Genomic DNA, 22,298 nt, shown 5'->3' with positions numbered 1-22,298 from the left:
TCTTGAACAGAGAGAGCAAGATTACCCTTTGCACTAATGACTTTTCTTATTATAAGTAAGTCTTTGACAAAAATGTATCACTCCCATTTCATAATCTGTTAAACATAATGATCAGTCACTTGAAAATGAAAACTGATCACAATATAGTGGAGAGATCTTATTGACTGACCTGAGTGCTGATTCAAATAGTATTTGGTGATTCTTTAATCTGCCCTACTTTGTCTTTCAGCATTCCAGTGTATCAGAGTATCATCCAGCCGATGGCTATGCATTCAGTAGCAACACTTACACAAGAGGGTCCCATCTAGACCAAGGGGAAGCTGCCGTTGCTTTTAAGCCAACCTCTAATCGCCATATAGATAGGTAACATTTAATGGGCACCTTTTGGAGAGCTGTGGATAACTGTCTCTGATCTAGTGCTAACAGAGGTGATAGTGTCTGGATTGTCTACTACTTCTTTAAACTTTCCATCTGTTAATTAGTTGATAAAGTTTCAGTTGTTTCTTAAGATAACTGGTTTTGATCAACAAAATGTGTCTGGACCTCCAGTCTGTAAGTCTCATTTAGTGCAAATGCCTTTGGATGACTTTTCATTTTTTTTACAAGATACTTTTGAGAAAATATGTACATTAAAAAGAAAGAATTGCCTTGAAACCCTCCATTAGTTTGTACTAGATGGTCTCTGAGGATCCTTCCAGCTCTGTAGCTTTTAAAGGAAACAGTTTCCATCTTTATCTTCACTCAATAAAGACAAACTTTCTGTTAGATAGATATATTTAAACTGAATAGAAACTAAATATTTAAACAGAGTCAATGCCTTATTTGTCATTCTTGCCATCTCATCTTATTATATTTTATCTTGAGTTTGCAGTTTTACCTTTCATTTATTTTTCTGTATTTTCACTCTTAAAAAAATATAGGCAGAGATGGAGAATTGGGATGAGAAGAAATAAAGGAACTAGAGTAGGTTCGTTTTTTTTTTCCAATCTTGTTTTTAGTAAGTGAGATCTACATAGAGCCAAACCATGTAGAAAAGAGAAAGAAAAGGACATAAAATCTTGGTAACATGGGTATAGGAGGAGGGTCATTCAATGAACTAGGGTAGAGAACTCAGCCTAGTACCTTTTCCTGTCTCAAAGCCTCTCTTACCACAAGAGCTATATGCCCTTTATTTCTTTTCTGTATACTCTTTTCTTAATATATTCTAAAGAAAGCGGGATTTAAAATTTTTCTTCTTTGTCAGGAATGCTGACAGGTAATGCTTAAGTAATTGCTGTAGAAATTACACAGGTGTAACTCCAAGGGCACCAGTGACATTAAATTGGGTACAAAGAAAAGTCAGCAATGAATAATATATTTTAAAATGTCAACATATGAGAATGTTTTAATTATAGAATTAATTTTTAGTAGATACAGTTGAAAATCAGTTTTGAAGCTTAAACATTCCATTGAAATTCTTCTTAACTAATTCAGAACTCGTCTTAATATTTTCTTTTTTCTTTCTTTCTGTCTTAGATGTCAATATTTTAAAAATCATTTCAGATTAATAGGCTTCTTTTTGTTTTACCACTCCAGTAATTCAGGTGATTTTCCATAGCTAAGTAACTAGAAGGCCACTTGAGTACATATGCGAGTACACATTGACACTAGAAAACTTCTATCATGTTCCATTTTAAGACCACACCTAGCATACTGTGGTCATTCAATAAGTGTAGATTTATTTGATTGATGGATTGAGTGAATAAGTGCATGAGAGTCTAAGATTTTAGAATCACTATCTCCCTGTCCTTCACCTGCATATCTATAAGAGATAGTATTACTGATGAAATCACCTCTGCTGTTTATTTTGGACTCCTCACCACAAAGTCTTTTAAAAGTTTACCTTGATTTTTATGATCTTTATAGAATATCAGGGAAGTGTACCTTTGGTTTATTGATTTAGTTATATCTTACCCTGACAACTCCCAAAATAGATTCACATAGCTCACTTAAATTATGTGCAGTTAAAGTGGTGTTATTATTAAAAATTAAATAATGAAATAAAATATAAAATTAAGAAGTTAAGAGGGAAGATTATGATTTTTATAAAGTATAGAAGTTGACTCTTACTGAATTTCAGATTTGTCTTTCAGATTTCTGACTGTCAGAACAAAAAGAGAACCATAATCATTTGCTATCGTTGGGAAAAGGAATAAGTATCAGTTCATTGGGATAAAAAATGCTTTTCTTACACATAAATTCTCAATAATATTTGTCTCATGAAATTCAGTGTAGGATAGGATAGGTGATGTCAGGGACGTTTATTTTTAACAATTTTTTTTCCTCACCACAGAGAAGGCTGTGGTGAATTTTATAAGGTTTCTTTGATAAATAGAAATTTAAATAGAATATAGTGAAGGAAATTCCATGAAGGGATAATAATTTAGAATGGTCAGAATTTCACCATAGAAAGAATCTTTTCTGAATACCTTGAGTGGTAGGTAGATTTTATATCTCAGTTGTTCTTATGGATTCCAGGTCTCAGCTGGACTTAATAGGAGCTAGGATAGTTGATAAATACGTGAATCATTGATGTTCTATGTTACCAAGAAAATGTGTCATCATTTTGAAAAACTCTCTGAAAATTGTGGTCTGATATAAAATATACAGAGGTTTGAAATTGGTTTTTATAAATAATTATGATTGACCTTAAACTCTATTATATACCAGGAATACAGTAGATTCTGTTAAAAGAAAACCTTCAGAAAAATTAAATTTAACAGTTTAATTGAGCAAGGGGGAAAAAATAGGTTCATGAATTAATTGGGCAACCCCTAGAATCACAGCAGATTCAGAGAGACTCCAGGGATGCCTCATGGTCAGAGCAAATGTATAGACAAAAAAAGGAAGGTGACGTACAGAAAACAGCTGGACTGGTTACAGCTTGGCATTTACCTCATTTGAACACAGTTTGAACAGTCAGCAGCCTATGAGTGCTTGAAGTATGGCTGCTGGGATTGGCTGAGACTCAGCTATTGTTGCAAAAACATACTCCTAAATTGGGTTTTCAACGTGTCTATCTACTAAATTAGGTTACGATTTGTCCACAGGACTCCAGTATGGAAGTACAGAGGGTTTCTCAGGACATATTTAGCTTAACAATGCCATATGAAGTATAGTCACTGTTCTGTGAAATTACTATGCCATTAGGTAGACTGTTGAATTTAGAGCCCACACCTTTGAGTTTTATAGCTTACTACTGTCGGATGCAATTAGTATTTTAGAGAAGTTCTGAAATTGCTACTGTCTCTATGTCTGCTCTCTATCAAGTGGCATATTTATTATTCCAAATCAGAAACAGCCCATACATTTTGTTACATTTCATAGCTGTTAAGAAACTTTGGTACCGCTTCTTCTTTTTGAGACAGAGTTTTGCTCTTGTCACCTACTAGGCTGGAGTGCTATGGCACTATCTCAGCCCACTGCAACCTCCGCCTCCTGGTTTGAAGCAGTTCTCCCTCCTCAGCCACTTGAGTAGCTGGGATTACAGGCATGTGCCACCACACCCAGCTAATTATGTATTTTTAGTAGAGATGGGGTTTCACCATGTTGGCCAGGCTGGTCTCAAACTCCTCACCTCAGGTGATCTGCCCTACTCAGCCTCCCAAAGTGCTGGGATTACAGGCATGAGCCACTGCTACTGGCCAAGAAACTTTGGTACCTCTGAAAAATTACAAATTGTGATTATCTGATTGGTAACTATGGTTCCTGTCATATCCATACTTTACCTATAGAGGGCAAGAAACTGCGAGCCATAAAGATTTGTAAATTCTAAAGCACTTCCTAAGTACATGCCAGGTAAACACTTCTGAGACATGCAAAATAACAAAAACTTCGTTATAGACCCCTAACTCTCCATTATTAATAGTGATTATTTTGAAGATCATAGGAGAAAGAAACATAAGGGAAGAGAAGAAGATAAAACACTGAAATTATTGTTTTCTTAATGTTTGGGGTAGTTGAATCTCTTTTATCCCCCAAATGAAATCTTAATAGATTAAATGTGAATATATAAAGTAAATAAAAGCAGAGCTATTCCAGTAGGGATAGGGATGGGGAAATATGGAACACAGTTTTAAAATTATTATTATTAATAACATATAATAATTACTTGGTCATAATTTTACCTTTGCCACCAATCTTCTTTTTAATATACTAAAAATAGCCAATAGGTTGTTTGTACATGCTTATCTATAAGGTGTTCTGTGCAGGTCATCTTTTTTCTTTGTCCCTGTCTCCCTCCTCCAGTGGAATTATTGCCTAAGAGATAACAAAAACCTGTGGTGACAGGATATGTTATGTCTACAACTGTCCTGCAGGCCCTGGTATAACTCAACATTCCAGAGAACTTGGTAGACAGTAAAAAGAATGGCAACTTGACAGGCGTAGGATAACCTAACATCTTTAGTCTTTGTCTGCTATTTCCTTTGTAGAAATGTGTAAATAAATGTGGGAATATAAATGGAGGAGAAGACTGGGGAGTAAAATTAATAAAGAGTTAAAGTAATTTTATTATTAAAATGTATGAAGAAAATACATGTTTAATGCATCAAGTGTATTGTGCTACATATGAAAGTAATCTTTAATTAAGTCGTTAAATCTATTAGTACTCATTTAATGATTAGAAGAGGTATTTGGTTTTTAAAGAAAGTTTTATTAAAAAAAAATAGGGCCCATGCACTTTTTAAAAGTTTATAGTGAATTAAATTATTTATTTACTTATTTATTTGCAAGTGTTACTGATCTCATACTTAATGCCTATCTCTTGTTTTGCAATTTAGATAACTGGGCAAAGTGTTTCTAAAAACTGATGCCTAGTTATAAATTTTAAATTTATATATTTGGTTACTGAATTGCAGACATTGCTTGGATTAGTGAAATCAACATATAACTAAAATTACCACTATGGAAATTATCTTCAGTCTCCTTTAATTTTATGAAAAACACTAACATTTATCTTTAGTTCTTTCATGGTGGAGATGGTAATTAACAAACATCCAGTATGTGTATTTAGTAGACAAAGAATTTATAGACTTGGATTCTAGATTTGGCTGAGTACCAACTAGCCTTGTGATTTTGCATTATTTGTTTTTTCCCCTGGCCATAGTTTGTTCATTTTAATAGTAAGAACTTTAAGTCACTTTTATTTCTCATAATTTAAAATATAATAAAATAAAACTGCTATAATTTTTCAGAAAGTTTTCTGGTAGGATTTGGCTTGTCTTAATGTTTTACTTCTGTTTTTATTCTTTAGGAAGAGCTAGCAGACAAATCATCTTTTTTCTTTCTTTTCATAGAAATTATGACCCACTCAAAACACAACCCAAGAAATATGCCAAATCCAAGTATGACTTTGTAGCAAGGAACAACAGTGAACTCTCAGTTCTAAAGGATGATATTTTAGAGGTAATAGAATGTTTTCTTTTTTATACTCTTAATAAAGTAGTTTTATTATATTACTCTTTTGGTATATAACTAAACTTTCCTTCAAAAGTATTATATTACTAAAGATGTATATTAGAGATACCTACATCTGTTTAAAAGATATTCCTTCTAAGGGGGTAGCTTTCAAATACTCCTTTGTTTGGTTTTTGTGGGGAGGGAACGGGTGGATTTTTTAACTTCCTTTGCCTCTTCCTTGCTCTTTTTCTTCTGATATTTATTCATTTTGGAGTCAAGGCTAGTTATCAATTCAGATGTGGATGCACATAATAGTTCAATAAGAGAAAACATTTTCTTTTTTTTATCCTATGCCCTTGCACAAATGTACTCAGCAGTCAGTGAGCTAATGATATTGGGGATAGTCCACCACAGCACCAACTTCTCTTTGTTAGGTTCTGAGAGTTCATCTTCTTGAATATATAAGGTGGATTGTCACAATAAATTTTGTAAGAAAAGAAATCATTTTTCTGTGCTTTTTCTATCACCAAAATGGAGACAATGAGCTTTCCAAAAGAGTCATTTTAGTGCTCTATAAGTACTTCAAATAATGCAGACCATCCTTTGGAGGTAAAATTGCCCTTGGGTAGGTTCACCATAATGATACCTTGCTTACTGTATACTCATAAATGTCTTTCTTAGTATAATTCATGAAAATCATTCAATCAACCCTACATTGACACTGAGTCAATTATCAGAAGTGGAAAAATTTTCTTTGTTGAAGTCTAGGGAAGTTCCTTCATAGAATGGCTTTTATATGGAAATTATACCTGTATTTTCTTGCACATAACAGATACTTGATGATCGAAAACAGTGGTGGAAAGTTCGAAATGCAAGTGGAGACTCTGGATTTGTGCCAAATAATATTTTGGATATTGTGAGACCTCCAGAATCTGGATTGGGGCGTGCTGATCCACCTTATACTCATACTATACAGGTAAGCATGATTTCTTAGTAAAATGTGATGTGTGCATATTTATAAATTGATAACTCTCAAATAGGATTTAAACACCTTAGTGTATAGATCATTTTGAGATGTAGTTGGTTACATATTTTTTCTAGAGTAATTGGCGGGTGGTGACAATGGTGAGAGACACGGAAACATTACACATATGTTTTCTGATTTACTTCTAGAAATTGTTCAAAATGTTTAGCAGTAGGTGCCTGATTATCTGAATTCTTTTTTTCCTCAATCTATAGTATTTCTGACATTTGGAGAAATGGCATTTCTGTCTTTTTAACCCACAACTGTCCTATCCACCGGTAGCTTCCTCTTGAAAGAGGATGGCACTGAGATCATGGCTTGATGTCCAGTAGTTCATCTTCATCAGCCTTTGCCTTCACTCACTTAGATGTTCTGCCACTGACCAACCTTGAACTTGCACTCATCTCACTTTACACTAATATATGAGTACTTGTTCAGTTGGATTACAATATTTTTTCCTCTCTTGATTTTAAGATTAAAATGTACTTATGATGTAGATTAGATAGGTCAGGCTCTCTCTTCTTCTTCATTGAAGGCCCATGAAGCTCTATTCTTGAGACCCATGCCACATTTTCAGAATTTAAATGACCCTGGTCAGTTCATTCACCCTAACATCTGAATTAACTTGCATTTAAATCAGGGATTTTAGATCTGTGACAGGCTCTCTAGATTCAGGTCTGTGAACAGAGACAGAATGGATGGACTCTCTGGTATAACCTGTGAATCAGGGGTGGCTTCTTTCTAATTCCCCCAGAAAGAATTCTTTTTAATTTTCAAAGTCTCAAGAAAAAGTTCATATCTGACCTCATAATTATGTCATGAATTTGAATAGAAGCTGCATAGAATATGCAGTGAAATAGTTAATTTTTATGCCAGATCCAGTCTAAAGCTGGAATTGTGGTCATACTTCTGCTGCCATGACAGTTTATTTCAGTACTTATGGCTCCTCATGATATTCGTGCCTGGTGTCAGTCCTGTGCTTATCCAGATGGACTTAGCCTTACTAGAATCCATGAACCAAGCAAATATTCAAACTAAAGAATTCATATATAGTTTATCTCGATAACTTAAAGTGATGGCAATGGAAGTTTTTGCTGTATTATGTTTTTTGACTGGCCTGATGTGCATGTATATTATGTACTTATTTTATGTTCATCATTTGTCATTAGCTGTTGATGCCAAAGAAGGAGTTTGAGTTATTCAAGGTATGGTCTCTTCCATTTCCCATGGGTTTTTGAAGTGAATTTTCTTAGTTTTTATACCTTTTTCTTTTCTTAGTTTCTACTTTTCTGAGTGTAATATCTGTTTACCTAACATAATGTAGGCTTCTGTCTGGTTCATGAATACCAGTTCTTCATTTTCTTTCCTATAGAGGTAGTATATGCTTGAAACCTGTATTTAAAATAATGGTAGAGTACATACCTTTGGGCTGTATGAACTAATTTTAATATGCAGTTCATGCTAAGCTATGAGAAGCACTATTCATAAAGGATATCCTTGATTCCCATATGTGAGCAGAAGGCAAGAGTTTATATTTTAAGTGTCGAAAACCATTATCCAAATGTTTTATTTGTGTGTGTGGTTGCTAAGAATAAGTAAACTTTGATAAAATAAAATATTTAAACATGCAAATAGTGTAAATTCTATAGTAAGTATTTTCTCCCACCTGATATTTCCTAAAGAGTTTAATATCTCTTACCTTTTGCTGTTTATGGTTCAGTCTTGTCTTTTTCTTTAATTCTGATTCTTGGCTTGAGCCATAAGTTGACTTTTCTTTAAAGGTTGTTTCTGTCTAAAATTGAACCAAAACTATTAATATATATCATAGGCAGTGAAAGTATTTTCAGAGAATGTCAAACCTTTTCCTCCTTTCTTAAACAGAACCTCATCTTTATTTTTGTCAACTTTGGCGGAACCAAGAAGTTTTTTTAAGAGTTCACAAGTTTCAGGAGTTTGTTTTGCTACTTTATGTAAATAGAAACTTGTGGTTCTTATAGGGATTGCCTATTTGGCTATTTTATTTTAAATTTTTCAACACTATCCTACTATCTTCTAAAAAATTCTGGTTGCAACTACAGATGTAGTGGTGTATGTAGAAATGTGTACAGAAGCTTTCTGTATGTACGCATAAGCGTATGTTGTTCAGGTTGAGAGCCCTGCTTTTAAAATGTATTAAAAACAATCTACTTTTTAACACCTCCTGAAAATTTTGAGCTGAGCTCAACAAAACCACTAAGATCTTGTAAAATTTTAATAAGCAAGCTTCACAGTCTGCTTTGCTGTCTGCTATCTGGCATAAATCCTACTCTAAAAGGATTCCTGTTCCCAAAACATTTATAACATATTCTTTTAAAAAAAGAATAGAGTAAAATGGAAAAGAAAACATCCTTGGAAAATATGTACCAGTCATTTTTATATCTCTACGACAGTGTCACCAGATACCAGTATCTAAAATGTCTAAGGAAAAATCCTGCAACTTATTTCTGAAACATAATTAAGATACCACCATATTTATATGGATTCCACTGATCCTAATACCCTAACCTTATAAAACTCAACTGGATTACAATTTTATGTCTTATCTTTTTATTTACTCATTCCACAAATACATATTGAGTACTGGCAATTGTTAAAAGAACAATAGAAAACCTAGCACTGAGCAGATCCTTCCGGAAAGCCTGCATGAGTCCACAGGTCATTTCCCATAGCTTTGCTCCTTCCTACATGCTTGCTGTATCAAAAGCAGTGTGATCCTCTCTCTCCTCCTCAGATATAGCCCACACACTTGTTTTCCCTTCTATCTATGTCTTCCATCCAATGATATCAAAACTTTGAAGAAATATAAAGAAACTTCTAACAGAAATATTTTACATCCCTGTACCATGCTGCCAGAAGGCAAGCAATGAGTCATTACTTCAGTTTGCTTCACCTTCACAGAGAGCAGCATTCACAGATATTCCACTCCAGAGAAGATATGCCAGTGGCTTGTGCTCATGCTGTGCCAGGCATCGTTTAAGCACTTCACAAATCCAGATTCATTTAATTCCCACAACAACCTTGTGAAAGAGGCACATTTTTCATGGGAAACTAAGGTGTAGGAGAAATAACTTGCCCAGATTTATACAGCTGTATGAAGCTAGGATTGGGGCCCAGCACCCTGGATCCAGAGTCAGTGCTGTGTTGCTTTCTGCTGTTCTAGAAAATACTGGTTACAAAAGGTTATCATTTCAGGTGGGCACAGTGGCTCACACCTGTTATCCCAGAACTTTGGGAGGCCAAGGCGGGCAGATTACTTGAGGTCAAGAGTTTGAGACCACCCTGGCCAACATGGTGAAACCCTGTCTCTACTAAAAATACAAAATTTAGCTGGGCTTGGTGGCACATTCCTGTAATCCCAGTTGCTCAGTAGACTGAGACAGGAGAATCGCTTGAACCCAGGAGGCAGGGGTTGCAGTGAGCCGAGATCATGCCACTGCACTCCGGCCTGGGCAACAGCATGAGACTCCATCTCAAAGCAAGAAGAAAAAAAAGAAAAAAAAAATGGTTCTCATCTCTTTTTGTTGTATAAACCCATAGTTTTTTTCTGTATGAATGTTTAAAGTGGTGTTTTCTCAGAATAGCTTTACTTTGCATTATACTGTGATAAAAGTTGATCTGATCAGTCACAATCCTTGGAATTTGATTTTTGCCTTATGTATCCATTCCCTGGATTTCATGGTTTCTTTCATTATTTTATAATTTAGGAAAATAACCCAAATTATATGATTTACTTAGAATAGAACATTTTGCAAGTGATGGAGATAAGGGAATTAGATGTAAACTATTTCCATGCAACATCTGTGAGTCACCAAATATTTAAAAAATGGACACAGTCGTGACTCTTATTTTTATACCCTTACATTTCCTGTAAAGAAGTATATAGAAATGATGGCAGTTTCTGGGCAAAGGGCACAAGTGCAGCCCTTGCCTATTATTCACACACTTTTTGTCAGAGATTCTGTTCTGATAAAGGGATGCTCATACCAGTCACCACCAGTGAATAGGTGTTGAATTGCCACCTGGTGTCCCTGAGAGTCCAGGCTATTTAATATCCTCACATTTGAAGTGATTTTTAACAGCTCTGTAAAGACAACCATTCCCACCTAGTGCATTTCCCCTGGGGCTTCAACAAAGTTTTAAACATAAAAAAGAGGATAACAAAAATTTACAAAAAATATTGACATAAAAGACTGAATAAACCACAGAGAAAAGGAAGCAAATGCTGAGGAGAGGTTATGGAGAATAACATGTCTTTTGATAAAGATTTTGTTGTAGAACATTCCAAGGCTTTGTAGTATTGTAGCTGGGCAATAGATGGACATCCAGGGTGCTTTCTCCCCGCCTGAAAGCTACTTGCTGCATGAAGTTACCTGATCTATCTTTTGCCTTGATTCCCAGACCACTAGCCCGGTGACTGCTCATCTGCTACAAGCCCATTTAAATTTTCAAGCTATATGCCAAGAGCAGAAACCTCCTTCCCTGATCTTATTTCTTATATATCCAATGGAATGACTAAAAGAAGTCTTTCATTTATTTTTAAGTCTGTGCATTTATTATTATTATAAATATTCTTAATCTACCAAGATGCAAATAATTATGAACGTCCAGTCTCTGTGGTCTTATGAATTCAACAAAACGTTTCCCGTATTCTCTATTTTCTAGCACAAGCTATTGTAATATGATACAGTGAGAAAAGCCCCCAATCTAGGTATTGGTAGGTAAATGTTCTAGTCCTGGTTCTGTATGGCCTTAAAGAGAGCATTTTATTTTTCTGTGCTCCAATTTGCTTGGTCATGAAATAGTAGGAGTCAGTTAAGTGATCTCCACAATCTAGACTAGGTGTAAAATCTTCTCATTCATTATATACATGTTTAAATAGCCTTGAATTAAAAGTGGAAATATTTCCTACTGGTGACTACTAAACCACTAACACTACTAATTTTAGCCTATGTTATAAACGCTCTGTTTTTTAAGCTCAGTCCAGTCGTTTAGATACTGCTGGACATAGTGACCGTTTTACCAAAGATGGCTTCATATTCTTTCAGCCAGACCAACCTTCTGATAATTCTTCAGAATTGTTTTTTAAAAATTAATCTCAGAAGACTCTGCTTACTAATTATAGGCATGGTTTTTAGACAAATATGTTTTCTTTTTATTCTGCCACATGTATTGACGTTTTCCAAGAGACTTCTTGTGATAATTTATATAATACCCACTCTAAATATATATATATAGTTTATACATATAAAAAGTATTGATAATTACTGTCCAACATGCACATGTACATAATTTTATTAAATGTTCTGTGTTTCCTCAGGCTGCTTACAAAGTTCAAAACTAAAGCTTAGTAAAATCACACAATAATGCCTACAGTATTACCTTTTGTAAACTCAGCTAATTAAGCAAGAATTACTGTTATGTTTAATGAATTCTAATTGTATTCTTTATGAGCAATAGGAGTAAAATAAACCTATACCTTAGTATTTTACTTTACTATACAAATAGTTACTATTAAAATACTTCATACTGTTTATACTATAGTATAATCTATATGATTAGTGTTCCATGGCTAGATAGTGACAGGAATTAATTATATATTTACAGGCTCCTTCACTGGTTGATTGTGGGCATGTAATTTTACTGTCAGACTAATTTACTCTTTCTGATATTTGAGGTGAATTCTAATTTATATTATTTTAATTCCATTTCCTGTATTAATTTTCTCATTTGATGTGATTTGCTCCATTTTCCTAAAAGCAATTACTTGGCGAGCTGTCAGAGGTAACCCACATTCGTTCCCTCATGGCACTTCTCTTTAATATAATTTTTTGGATTCAGTCTCTGGACTTAACACCCTCCAAATGTTCCAACTGTGCTTAGTTTTCACTGCAGAGTTCCAAAGAAACCAAATTTAGAGGAAAAATGTGTAATTCAGAGTAGGTTAAATATTTAAGAACAGTTCAATTTTAATGGCTTTGTTGAGGTTACTTGCATAATTTCCCCTCTGAAGCAGCATCTGTATGAATCAGGAGCTTATCTCTCAGTAGCATTCTTTAATTCTTTAGAATTTCTACTCAGCTTAAGTTGCTAAAGTGACTCATTCCAACTTATCAATAGGAAAGTAAATTTCCTATGAGGTCTAGTAATTCTGACTTCTTTCAGAGAAAGAGAGACAAAAAGATTTTGCTTTTAACAGAACTTTGTGTGTGTGGGAGATCACAGGCAAGAGTAAGGAAGTAACAGTGTGCGAAAGTAGATCCACACCAGGTCGACCAACCCTTCTAGTTCCTACTTGGGGAGTCTGAGGGGTTTGTGAGGATGTGGGACTTGCAGTGTTAATTACTGGGAAAGTCCCAGGCAAACCAAGGACAATTGGTCAAAATTCCTTTTTTTTTTTTTTTTTTTGGATTTGGAGCTTCCGTACCTTTGGTTCAGGATAAAAAAGTTCAGAGTGCGCTTCTGTTCTCCAAGACATTCTGTAAACTGAGGTACACTGGAATCATTAATTCTGTAGCTTCTACAAAAAATAGCCAAGAGGCAGACATGAGGAAAGGAAGAGCCATAGCTGGCTGGTAGGTAAAGAGGAGTAGAGATGCTAGGGAGGGACACAGAAAAGTGATGTTAGGAGTCAGTGCTGATTCTTTTTCTTCCACGTGAAGAATTACAAACCAGTTTCCATGAAAGAGCTGTCTTGGTTGCCATTCAGAACCAGATCACAATTCAAGGAAGGTACTTCCCCCTTTCTCATGTCAGAGGTTGGAAACATGGGGCAGGAAGACAGGACTAAGGGAAAGAGGAAAATATGCAAGTAAATTGAATTTATGGCGTGCATTTTCATATGGGTTTTCTTTAATCAAATATATATTTTAAACCTATTATTTTGTTAGGTTATACTGATAAAGTTGCATTATGTAACAATGACATGAATGAAATAAGGCACAGAACATTTGGTGAGTTTGTTTTCAGGCTTGTGACAGTAACACAGTTTATTCACTTTCTCACAATAGTATTTGATGAATAGCAAAAGCACAAATTATGAATAATATCATGGAAAGCAGGGCTCATGGCATTTTTGTGTAAGCTTTAAAAACAATAATTGAAATTATGATGCTTTTGAAACACTAATGTGAGAATTCATTAGCCCTTTATGAAATTACATGCAGAGGACATTCTTGTCAAGGGAATGTTGCCTATACATTAATCAGATGACTTTGCTGTGTGCTAAGTATTACATTCTGGTGATGTTTGCTGTATTTTGACTGCTTTAAACATTTTATTGGCCCAAATATAGGAAGATCGTTTTGTGGGGAATAATAATAACAACTCATTCTTTCTTTCTGATACAGTATTGAATACATTAGAAATATTTCTAAGCCTTGAATGCTAAGGGAATTAGCAACTCAGTTTCTGTCCCATCTAACTCCCTTCTTTTACTCTGAGAATCTTACCATCTACTCCCTTTCCCTGCAGTCCTGCCTCTCTCTTCCTTGTCCTCCTCCTTCCCCATGCCCTCCTTCTTCCCTCAGTATCTACCAGCATTATAAACACTCCCTTCAGATATACCTCCATCCCTTCACAATACTCTTCCCACTTCCTCGACCCCACCCCACTGGTCGGTGAGTAGTAGCTTTTAAAGAAAGAGCAGAAAAGAATGAGGGCTCCTTCCTACATCAGTTTCCACAGGTGTCAGTCATTTGCCATGAAGGTGACTATGATGGAGGTTGATGTGTTGTTTTGAGTAATAGTTTAATTAAAAAGTGATGTGTCTGTGTGTGGTGTGTATTTTTGTTTTTGATCTCTGTGGAAATTGGGAGGACTCTCTTAAAATCAATATTACCTGATATTTGGGCCATTTTAGAATTTAAAAGTAAATACTGTTCTAATCAAAGGACCAGATTACCAAAAGGTATTTTTGCATGTACTATGCCAATCCTAAATTAGAATAATTAAAATTGTGCCAGTGCAATATCTAAACTTGGTCTTAATTACAAATAATTGCCCTGTGTCTTTGGTTCTAAAAAGAAAATGTGCCTTTTGAGAATTTGGAGCCTCTCACAATGGGTTATCTATTAAAATTATTTTGTTTAGATTTAAAGTGTTAACTATTATCTGTATTTTAATAAGGAATATGCACAAATACTGTTTTATAGGTATGCCTAACAATCATGATTTTAAAATTATTGAAAAGCATTTTGTCATCCAGGCTCAGTGGCTCATGCCTGTAATCCCAGCACTTTGGGAGGCTGAGGCGGGCAGATACCTGAGGTCAGGAGTTCTAGACCAGCCTGCCCAACATGACAAAACCCCGTCTCTACTAACAATACAAAAAATAAGCCTGGTATGGTGGCCTGTGATCCCAGCTACTTGGGAGGCTGAGGCAGGAGAATCCTTTGAACCTGGGAGGCGGAGGTTGTGGTGAGCTGAGACCATGCCACTGCACTCCAGTCTTGGCAACAATAGCGAAACTCTGTCTCAAAAAAAAAAAGGCATTTTGTCACATCTACCTTTTCTTTTTTTAATACAAATGCCTACAGGCCCTTTTCTAGTATTTGTGAGTTGCAATCATAAATATTTAAAGACCATACCATTACCCTCACAACCATCCACCCCATGACATTCCCATTTTAACAAGGGAAATTTCTAATTTTAATAAGTTAGCATTAAGATGACAGCAGAAAAAGTTAGCCCTTGAACAAAATAATAACCAACATTTTAAAATTATTTGTTGAAAACAGAATTAAAAATCTTTGAATATAGCATACATTTAAAATGAGTAAGTGATGCATTGTGCTACTGACATTTAGACTTTCAGTGCAATTGGAAATTATTATTAGAATAAATTAAAAAATAATTATAAATCTTTCTACCTCCCCTGGTATTGTGTGATTCCAAATCCAAATTCAGTTTTCTTGAAATTTATTACTATAATACTACTATTTGCTATTGGCATAGCCTTGTGACTCCTTAACTTACATTTTGACTTTGAATAAATTATGTAGAATGTTTAAAATATGATTTTTAATGATCATTATACCATATAGGATTACAGACAAATTTGTAATGGCTTTACAAGTTTGTTTACAAATAGCAAACAACGTCCTATCAAAGTATAACTTGTTTTCCTAACCTAGGTTTATAGTTTTTTAATTTTAAGTTAATTATTTGTCTTTTTATAGAAACAAAGGATGGAGTATGGCCCAAGACCAGCTGATACTTCCTCTGCTCCATCACCTCCTCCAACACCAGCTCCTGTTCCTGTCCCCCTTCCACCTTCCACCCCAGCACCTGTTCCTGTGTCAAGGGTCCCAGCAAATGTAACGCGTCAAAACAGCAGCTCCAGTGACAGTGGTGGCAGTATCATGCGAGATAGCCAGAGACACAAACAACTTCCGGTGGACCGTAAGTTTCCCAGGGAGACAAAAACTGTGTCTGCAAATGAAAAGCACTACTAAGTAAAATACTGTTTACTGTTGATTCTACTTGTATTAAATATAAATAATAGTCCTTTATACTTGCAAGGTACTTAATACATTGCAGATTTTCACCTAGTTTCTCATCATCTACGTGGTTCTGAGAAATAGGAAGTATTCTTTCCACTCTCTAATGCATGCCTTTCTAGTCCTTTTCCAATATATTATAATGGCTGAATGCAGACTCTGGAGCCAGACATTCTGGAATTTGTATAGTGAAACAGCGCTTGCCAGCTGCCTGATCTTCAATGATGTAATTATCCTCTCAGCACTTCAAGATCTGAAAAGTGGAGAAAAATAATAGTATCTGCTTCATAGGATAAGTGTGAGGATTTATTGAGATAATGCATAGAAAGCATTTAGTTCAGTGCTTCTCAGCCAGGAATGATTTTGTCCTCCTTTCCATCCTTATGAGGACATTTGATATTGTCTGAAGACATTTGATACTGTCTGAAGATGTTTTTAGTTGTCAAAACTGAGGGAATACTTCTGATGTCTAATGGGTAGAGACCAGGGATGCTTAGCAACAGCTTACAATGCACAGGACAGCCCCCAACAACAGAGTTATCTGGCTCAAAATGTCAAGGGTGCTGAGGTTGAAAACCCCTGACTGATTCTAACTACTGCTTGACGCATAATAAGCAGTCACTTAACTACATGCTGCTGTCATCATCATTATCCTCATCATAACCTTCCTGCTTCTCTTCCTCTTATTTGCTATTCACAGTAGATGCACAGTCACACTAGGTTGATATAATCACCTGCCTATAGTAGTCTCAGGTGTACCCTCTCAATTCAGATTTCATGTGATTTAGGCTTCAGTCCATGTTTTCATAAATTTAAATTTGATGTTCCTATGAAAACCATATTTAAATAAACTAGAAAGACACTATGACCAACTTTGGATTATCCTTATTTGTATTATTGGTGAATAGCAGTGTAGATATTTTGAAAACTGAAGATAATTTTAAGATAAATTTTGTTTAACTTTGTAGTATGTGGCATGTCAGTTTAATCTCCAAATTTGGTGTTTTAAACGTATTATAAAGTTACTTTGCTTTACCTATACTTGATGTATAAAAAGTCTTGGAAAACCAGAGCTGGGAAGATATTTCATATTTCCCCAATACGACGAGTATATACAGAATGTGTGTGTGTGTGTGTGTGTGTGTGTGTGTGTGTGTGTGAGAGAGAGAGAGAGAGAGAGAGAGAGAGAAAGAGACAGAGGGAGAGAGAGAGGGAGAGAGAGAAAGGGAGAGAGAGAGATGGATATCTATCATTCCCTAAACGTGGGCCTTTCTTAGGGTTCTGTCTTTGTTTTCCATATAAACTACTTTAACTGTAATTCATTCTATTTCCATTTCTTTCAATACTGTCTATGTTGTTGGAAAAAGAATGATTCTCAAATTAGTCATCATATTAAAACTCATCTCTGACATCCAGATACTGGTATGGAACTGTTAACTTTATAGCTGAGATTGGATGCTTTCTGTTTGTGTTCAAAACTAAATTACCTAATCTTTCACTCCCATTTTCATCCTATTGTTTTTCTCACCTCAGTAAGTCATTGCTGCATCTGTTCAGTTGTGGACATTCTTGATAAATTAAAAAATAAAAAAGACATTAAAACTATTACTATTTAACAGTTCTAAAAATTCTGGTTAAATGCAATTTAATAAGCATGAGCATAAGCCTACTTTTACTCATTAGTTTTTCTTCCACAGTATATCCAATTTAAATGACTGTCATTTCTATATGTTGATCTTACCAGAAAACTAAAGGAAAAATGAAGTTTTAGAAAACTGATTAGCTCTGTCTGTACAGCAAAAACAACTATGTGTGTGAGTGTGTATAACAAAATAGAATCTGCTACTAAGTTTTTAAAATTATGTGGATTTTTTAAAAAGAGCTTTCTTTTTCAAAGACACTAAAGACATAGTTTTAAGATGAGAAATTTCTATAAATATTTTTATTGAGCTCCCTAAGGAGAAACTTCCTCTTAGAAATGAATGTTCCCTTCTTTATTCTTCCCACAAGTTTATAGCATTTCCCTCCGTAGAGACGTCAGCACAGTTATCTTTGAGATGGTGGGATGCTGTTTCCAGGCCTAGGATCAGAGTTCATCGGCATCCAGTCCCCAATTGGAGCAGTGTGTGGGTTAGGACAGTCTGTTCTTTGTTCACTCTGAGAAACCAAGAATAACCTAGTGGGAAAGAGGCATAGTTTACATTCTTTTAAAGATAGAGGACTCTCCTGATAATTGTGACTCATCATTTTCAAGTCTGTTTTTCATAAGTTAAAGGGTGTCCTTGGTGTATAAAGTATAAATATCTCTCCCCAAATTAACACACAGACTTGTTTCCTTAGAATAATAAAATCTTGCAACATATTTGCAACTTAGGTCAATTTCCTTTTTAAGATATCTCAAAAATATAGTTTGGCATTAAATAATTTCTTTTTATAAAACAAATATTTCTTGGTTACTTTATTGTAGAACAGTTTTTTCTGAATGAATGTTCTTTAAGAACCAGACAGTAGCACATATTTCAGTGTATGTTTATTGATAGCCAGATTTCTCTCAAAATACATCTACTCATGTTACCTACATTCTTTGCTTACTGCTTAAACTTCTGGTAAAAATAAAATTGAAGGAACTAGGAAGTAAATACTCATAGAAATCTATCAAGTAGCAGCTATGAACAGGGGGAAAAAGCCAACATGCCTGTTTTTACAAGGTAGCAAGTGGCAAGAGTGAACCCCTTTTGTGGAAGTCTGTGTGTTGCCTATTCAAAGTAGCTGCTAAGCTTTGTGTCATAGATGCTATTCAAACTGTTTTATCTCTCCTTTTTATCACTTTTAAGATACCAACACTTTAGTTGCTTTGTATTTCTTCCATTTCCTTTGAAATGCTAGTCCTTTTATTTGAGTTTAATCTTTTGTAATCAGAAGGGTTATTTTAGAAAGGTGTAAAGTTATTCTGGTTTGTTGTTGTGTGTTAGAACATTGGAAATGGAAACCCAAAGCCCAGGAACGTGTTAGACGGAGGTTTTTTTGTACTTCCTGGAAGAAAACTATGCTGTGGACTGGCGATGATCCATATAATGGCTAAGTCAGCAGATAAGAAACTAAATCTTTTAGTGTGGTGATACATTTTATTTTTTTATTCCTTTGAGATGCCCACATATGCTGTTTGACAGTTTGATGTAGTGATTTTTTAAAAAGGTATCTAATGAAATGTATGTAATGTAACAATCAATAGTATTCTCTCTCACTTAGCACCCCCTATTCTTCCTTTCCTCCTTCCCCTTTTCCCCTTTTTTGACTTCTTCAAAAGATTTTGTAGGTACTTAAGGCATTAAAAAAATTAGACTGAAATAACACTAACTATTCAACACTTTCACTGACTTCCCAGGGGAGCCAAACATTTTCTAAAACCCTTTCCCTAGGGGAAAAAAAAATCATAGAACATTGGTCACAGAAAGCTCCCTTAGTGACCAGGTCATTGCCACTTGCCAACTTAGTTAGATTCCTATGTCATATTATATCAGGTTTTTATTCTTCTTTTTTTTTTTTTTTTTTTGAGATGGAGTCTCACTCTGTCACCAGGCTGGAGTGCAGTGGAGTGATCATGGCTCACTGCAACCTCCGCCTCCTGGATTCAAGTGATTCTCCCGCCTCAGCCTCTTAAGTAGCTGGGACTACAGGCCCACGCCACCATGCCTGGCTAATTTTTGTATTTTTTTAGAGAAAGGGTTCCACCATGTTGGCCAGGATGGTCTTCTTGACTTCGTGATCCACCAGCCTTGGCCTCCCAAAGTGCTGGGATGGCAGGCATGAGCTACTGCGCCTGGCCTGTTCTTATTTCTTGAAAGTGAAAGCAAACAATGTAAGGTACCTATGTATATATACACACATATTTTAAATACACATGCAGACATAATATTTCCCTTTCCATACTTTTATGTCTTTCCTATTCTTGTCATGACAGTATGTTCATATACACATGTTTTCCATTAGGATAAATGGCTAGGAAAAAGGAGTAGCTAGGGAAGTTAATCAAAGGTGGTTTTAGTGACTTTGCCTATACAACAGCCCTGTGCTGAGTCAGAAGATCCAGTTCTAGCTACATTATTCTACTAATTCAAATGTGACTTTGACAGATCATTTCTTTGTTTTTGGCCTTATCTGGTTATTTAAGGGTTTGCACATGATGATTCTCAAAGTCTCTCTTGGTGAAAAAGTCAACAGAATGTCTCATTCATTCATTTATTCAACAAGTATTTACTGAATTAAAGCACTGTTCCAGGTGTTGAGGCTACAGATGCAAACAAAAAAGGGAAAAGTCCTTTTTCTCCTCAGGCTTATATTTTAATGAAAGAAGATAGGTTACAAAACAATTAAGGTGGCCAGGCACAGTGGCTCATGCCTGTAATCCCAGCACTTTGGGAGACTGAGGTGGGTAGATCATGAGGTTAAGACATCGAGACCATCCTGGCCAACATGGTGAAACCCCATCTCTACTAAAAATACAAAAATTAGCTGGATGTGGTGGTGTGTGCCTGTATTCCTGACTACTCAGGAGGCTGAGGCAGGAGAATGGCTTGAACCCAAGAGGTGGAGGTTACAGTGAGCTGAGATCATGCCACTACGCTCCAGCCTGGCAACAGAGCAAGACTAAAAAAAAAAGACAACAACAAAAGGAGAAACCAGAAAGATGGCCAAATAGGGACAGCTCTGGAGTACAATTCCCAGCGAGAATGCAGAGGGTGAGTGATCACCACATTTCCAAACGAGTTTTTACTGTCCATAGACCAGGAGATTCCCAGGCTGAAAAGTGCCATGAGTCTCCAGCATGGCTGTTTCAGCTGGCGCAGTGATTCTCTGCACAAAAACTCACACAAATCTGGGTGGCAGTTTCAACTGGCGCCTGGAATGCCTGGGAGACAGAGTTGCCAATTCAACTGAAAAAAAGGGTGCTAAAACAGGGAGCCAGGTGATCTGGCTCTGCTGGTCCCACCCCCACAAAGACCAGCAATCTGAAACGCACTGGATTGAGAGTTTCACGGCAAGCACAGCTGGACCCAGAATGATCCAGCTCTGGGGGGGGAAGGGCATCTACCATTACCGAAGCAGTCCACCACTACTGAGGCAGTCTGCAATTACCGAGGCAGTCCGCCATTACCGAGGCAGTCCGCCATTGCTGAGGCAGTCCTCCATTAGAGGCAATCTGCCATTACAGAGACAGTCCGCCATAACTGAGGCAGACCACCATTACCAAGGCAGTTCTAACTATACCTCTATAAACAAAACTGCAAGGAAGTTCACACAGCAGCTGGGCAGAGCCCACGCCAGCTCAGCAACACCTCTGCTGGCAAACTGTGACTAGGCTACCTCCTTGCTGGGCAGGGCATCTCTGACAAAAGTCAGTAGCACGTCAGGAACTTATAAATGAAGCCCCAACTTCCCATGACAGAGCACCTGGGAAAGAAAGGTGGTTATGAGTTCCACTGCAGCAGACTTAAATGTACCTGCCCAGCAGCTCTGAACAGAACAACAGAGCTCACAGCTCAGAACTTGAGCTCCTATAATGGACAGACTGTCTCCTCAAGCAGCTCCCTGACCCCCGTATATCCAAAGAGACATCTTATAAAGGAAAGCTCAGGATGACATCTGGCTAGTATCCTTCTGGGACAAAGATAACAGAAGAAGAAACTGGAAGCAACCCTTACTGTTCTGCAGCTGCTGCAGGTGATCCTCAGGCAAGCAGGGTCTGGAGTGGACCTCCAGCAGTCCTACAGCAGAGGGATCTGACTGTTAGAAAGAAAACTAAAAAACAGAAAGAAATAACTTCATCATCAATAAAAAGCATGTCCACTCAGAGACGCCATTCGAAAGTCACCAACTACAAAGACCACAGGTAGATAAATCCACAAAGATGGGAAGAAACCAGTACAAAAAGGATGAAAACACCCAAAACCAGAACGCCTCTCCTCCTACAAGGGAACACAACTCCTCACCAGCAAGGGAACAGGCTGGATAGAGCATGAGTCTGATAAATTGACAGCTAAAAGCTTCAGAAGGTGGGTAATGACAAACTTCTCTGAGCTAAAAGAATATGTTCTAACCCAATGCAAAGAAACTAAGAACCTTGAAAAAAGGTTTGATGAAATGCTAATGAGAATAAACAGCTTAGAGAAGAATATAAATGAATTGATGGAGCTGAAAGCCACAACATGAGAACTTCACGAAGCATACACAAGTTTCAATAGCCGAATCGACCAAGCAGAAGAAAGGATATCAGAGTTGAAGATCAAATCATTAAACAG

General features: G+C 36.2%; 1 protein-coding gene across 6 annotated transcripts in view; it reads left to right on the top strand.

Moving 5' to 3' along the window:
• The window catches only part of EPS8 (EGFR pathway substrate 8, signaling adaptor), a 168,638-nt gene that overhangs the window by 136,433 nt on the left and 9,907 nt on the right, over positions 1–22,298 (top strand). For all 6 annotated transcript variants that reach the window (XM_012447669.2, XM_064377709.1, XM_064377710.1 and 3 more), the window contains exons 15-18: positions 230–363; positions 5,337–5,445; positions 6,272–6,415; positions 15,679–15,901. In XM_012447669.2, the coding sequence (XP_012303092.2) occupies positions 230–363; positions 5,337–5,445; positions 6,272–6,415; positions 15,679–15,901 (610 nt within the window). The remainder of the gene's footprint in view (positions 1–229; positions 364–5,336; positions 5,446–6,271; positions 6,416–15,678; positions 15,902–22,298) is intronic.

The sequence above is a fragment of the Aotus nancymaae genome, unplaced genomic scaffold (genome assembly GCF_030222135.1).
Source record: "Aotus nancymaae isolate 86718 unplaced genomic scaffold, 86718_ANA_hifiasm-v0.15.2.pri h1tg000016l, whole genome shotgun sequence".
In the NCBI taxonomy this organism is placed as follows: Eukaryota; Metazoa; Chordata; class Mammalia; order Primates; family Aotidae; genus Aotus; species Aotus nancymaae.
This window is presented reverse-complemented; position numbering and strand designations above follow the sequence as displayed.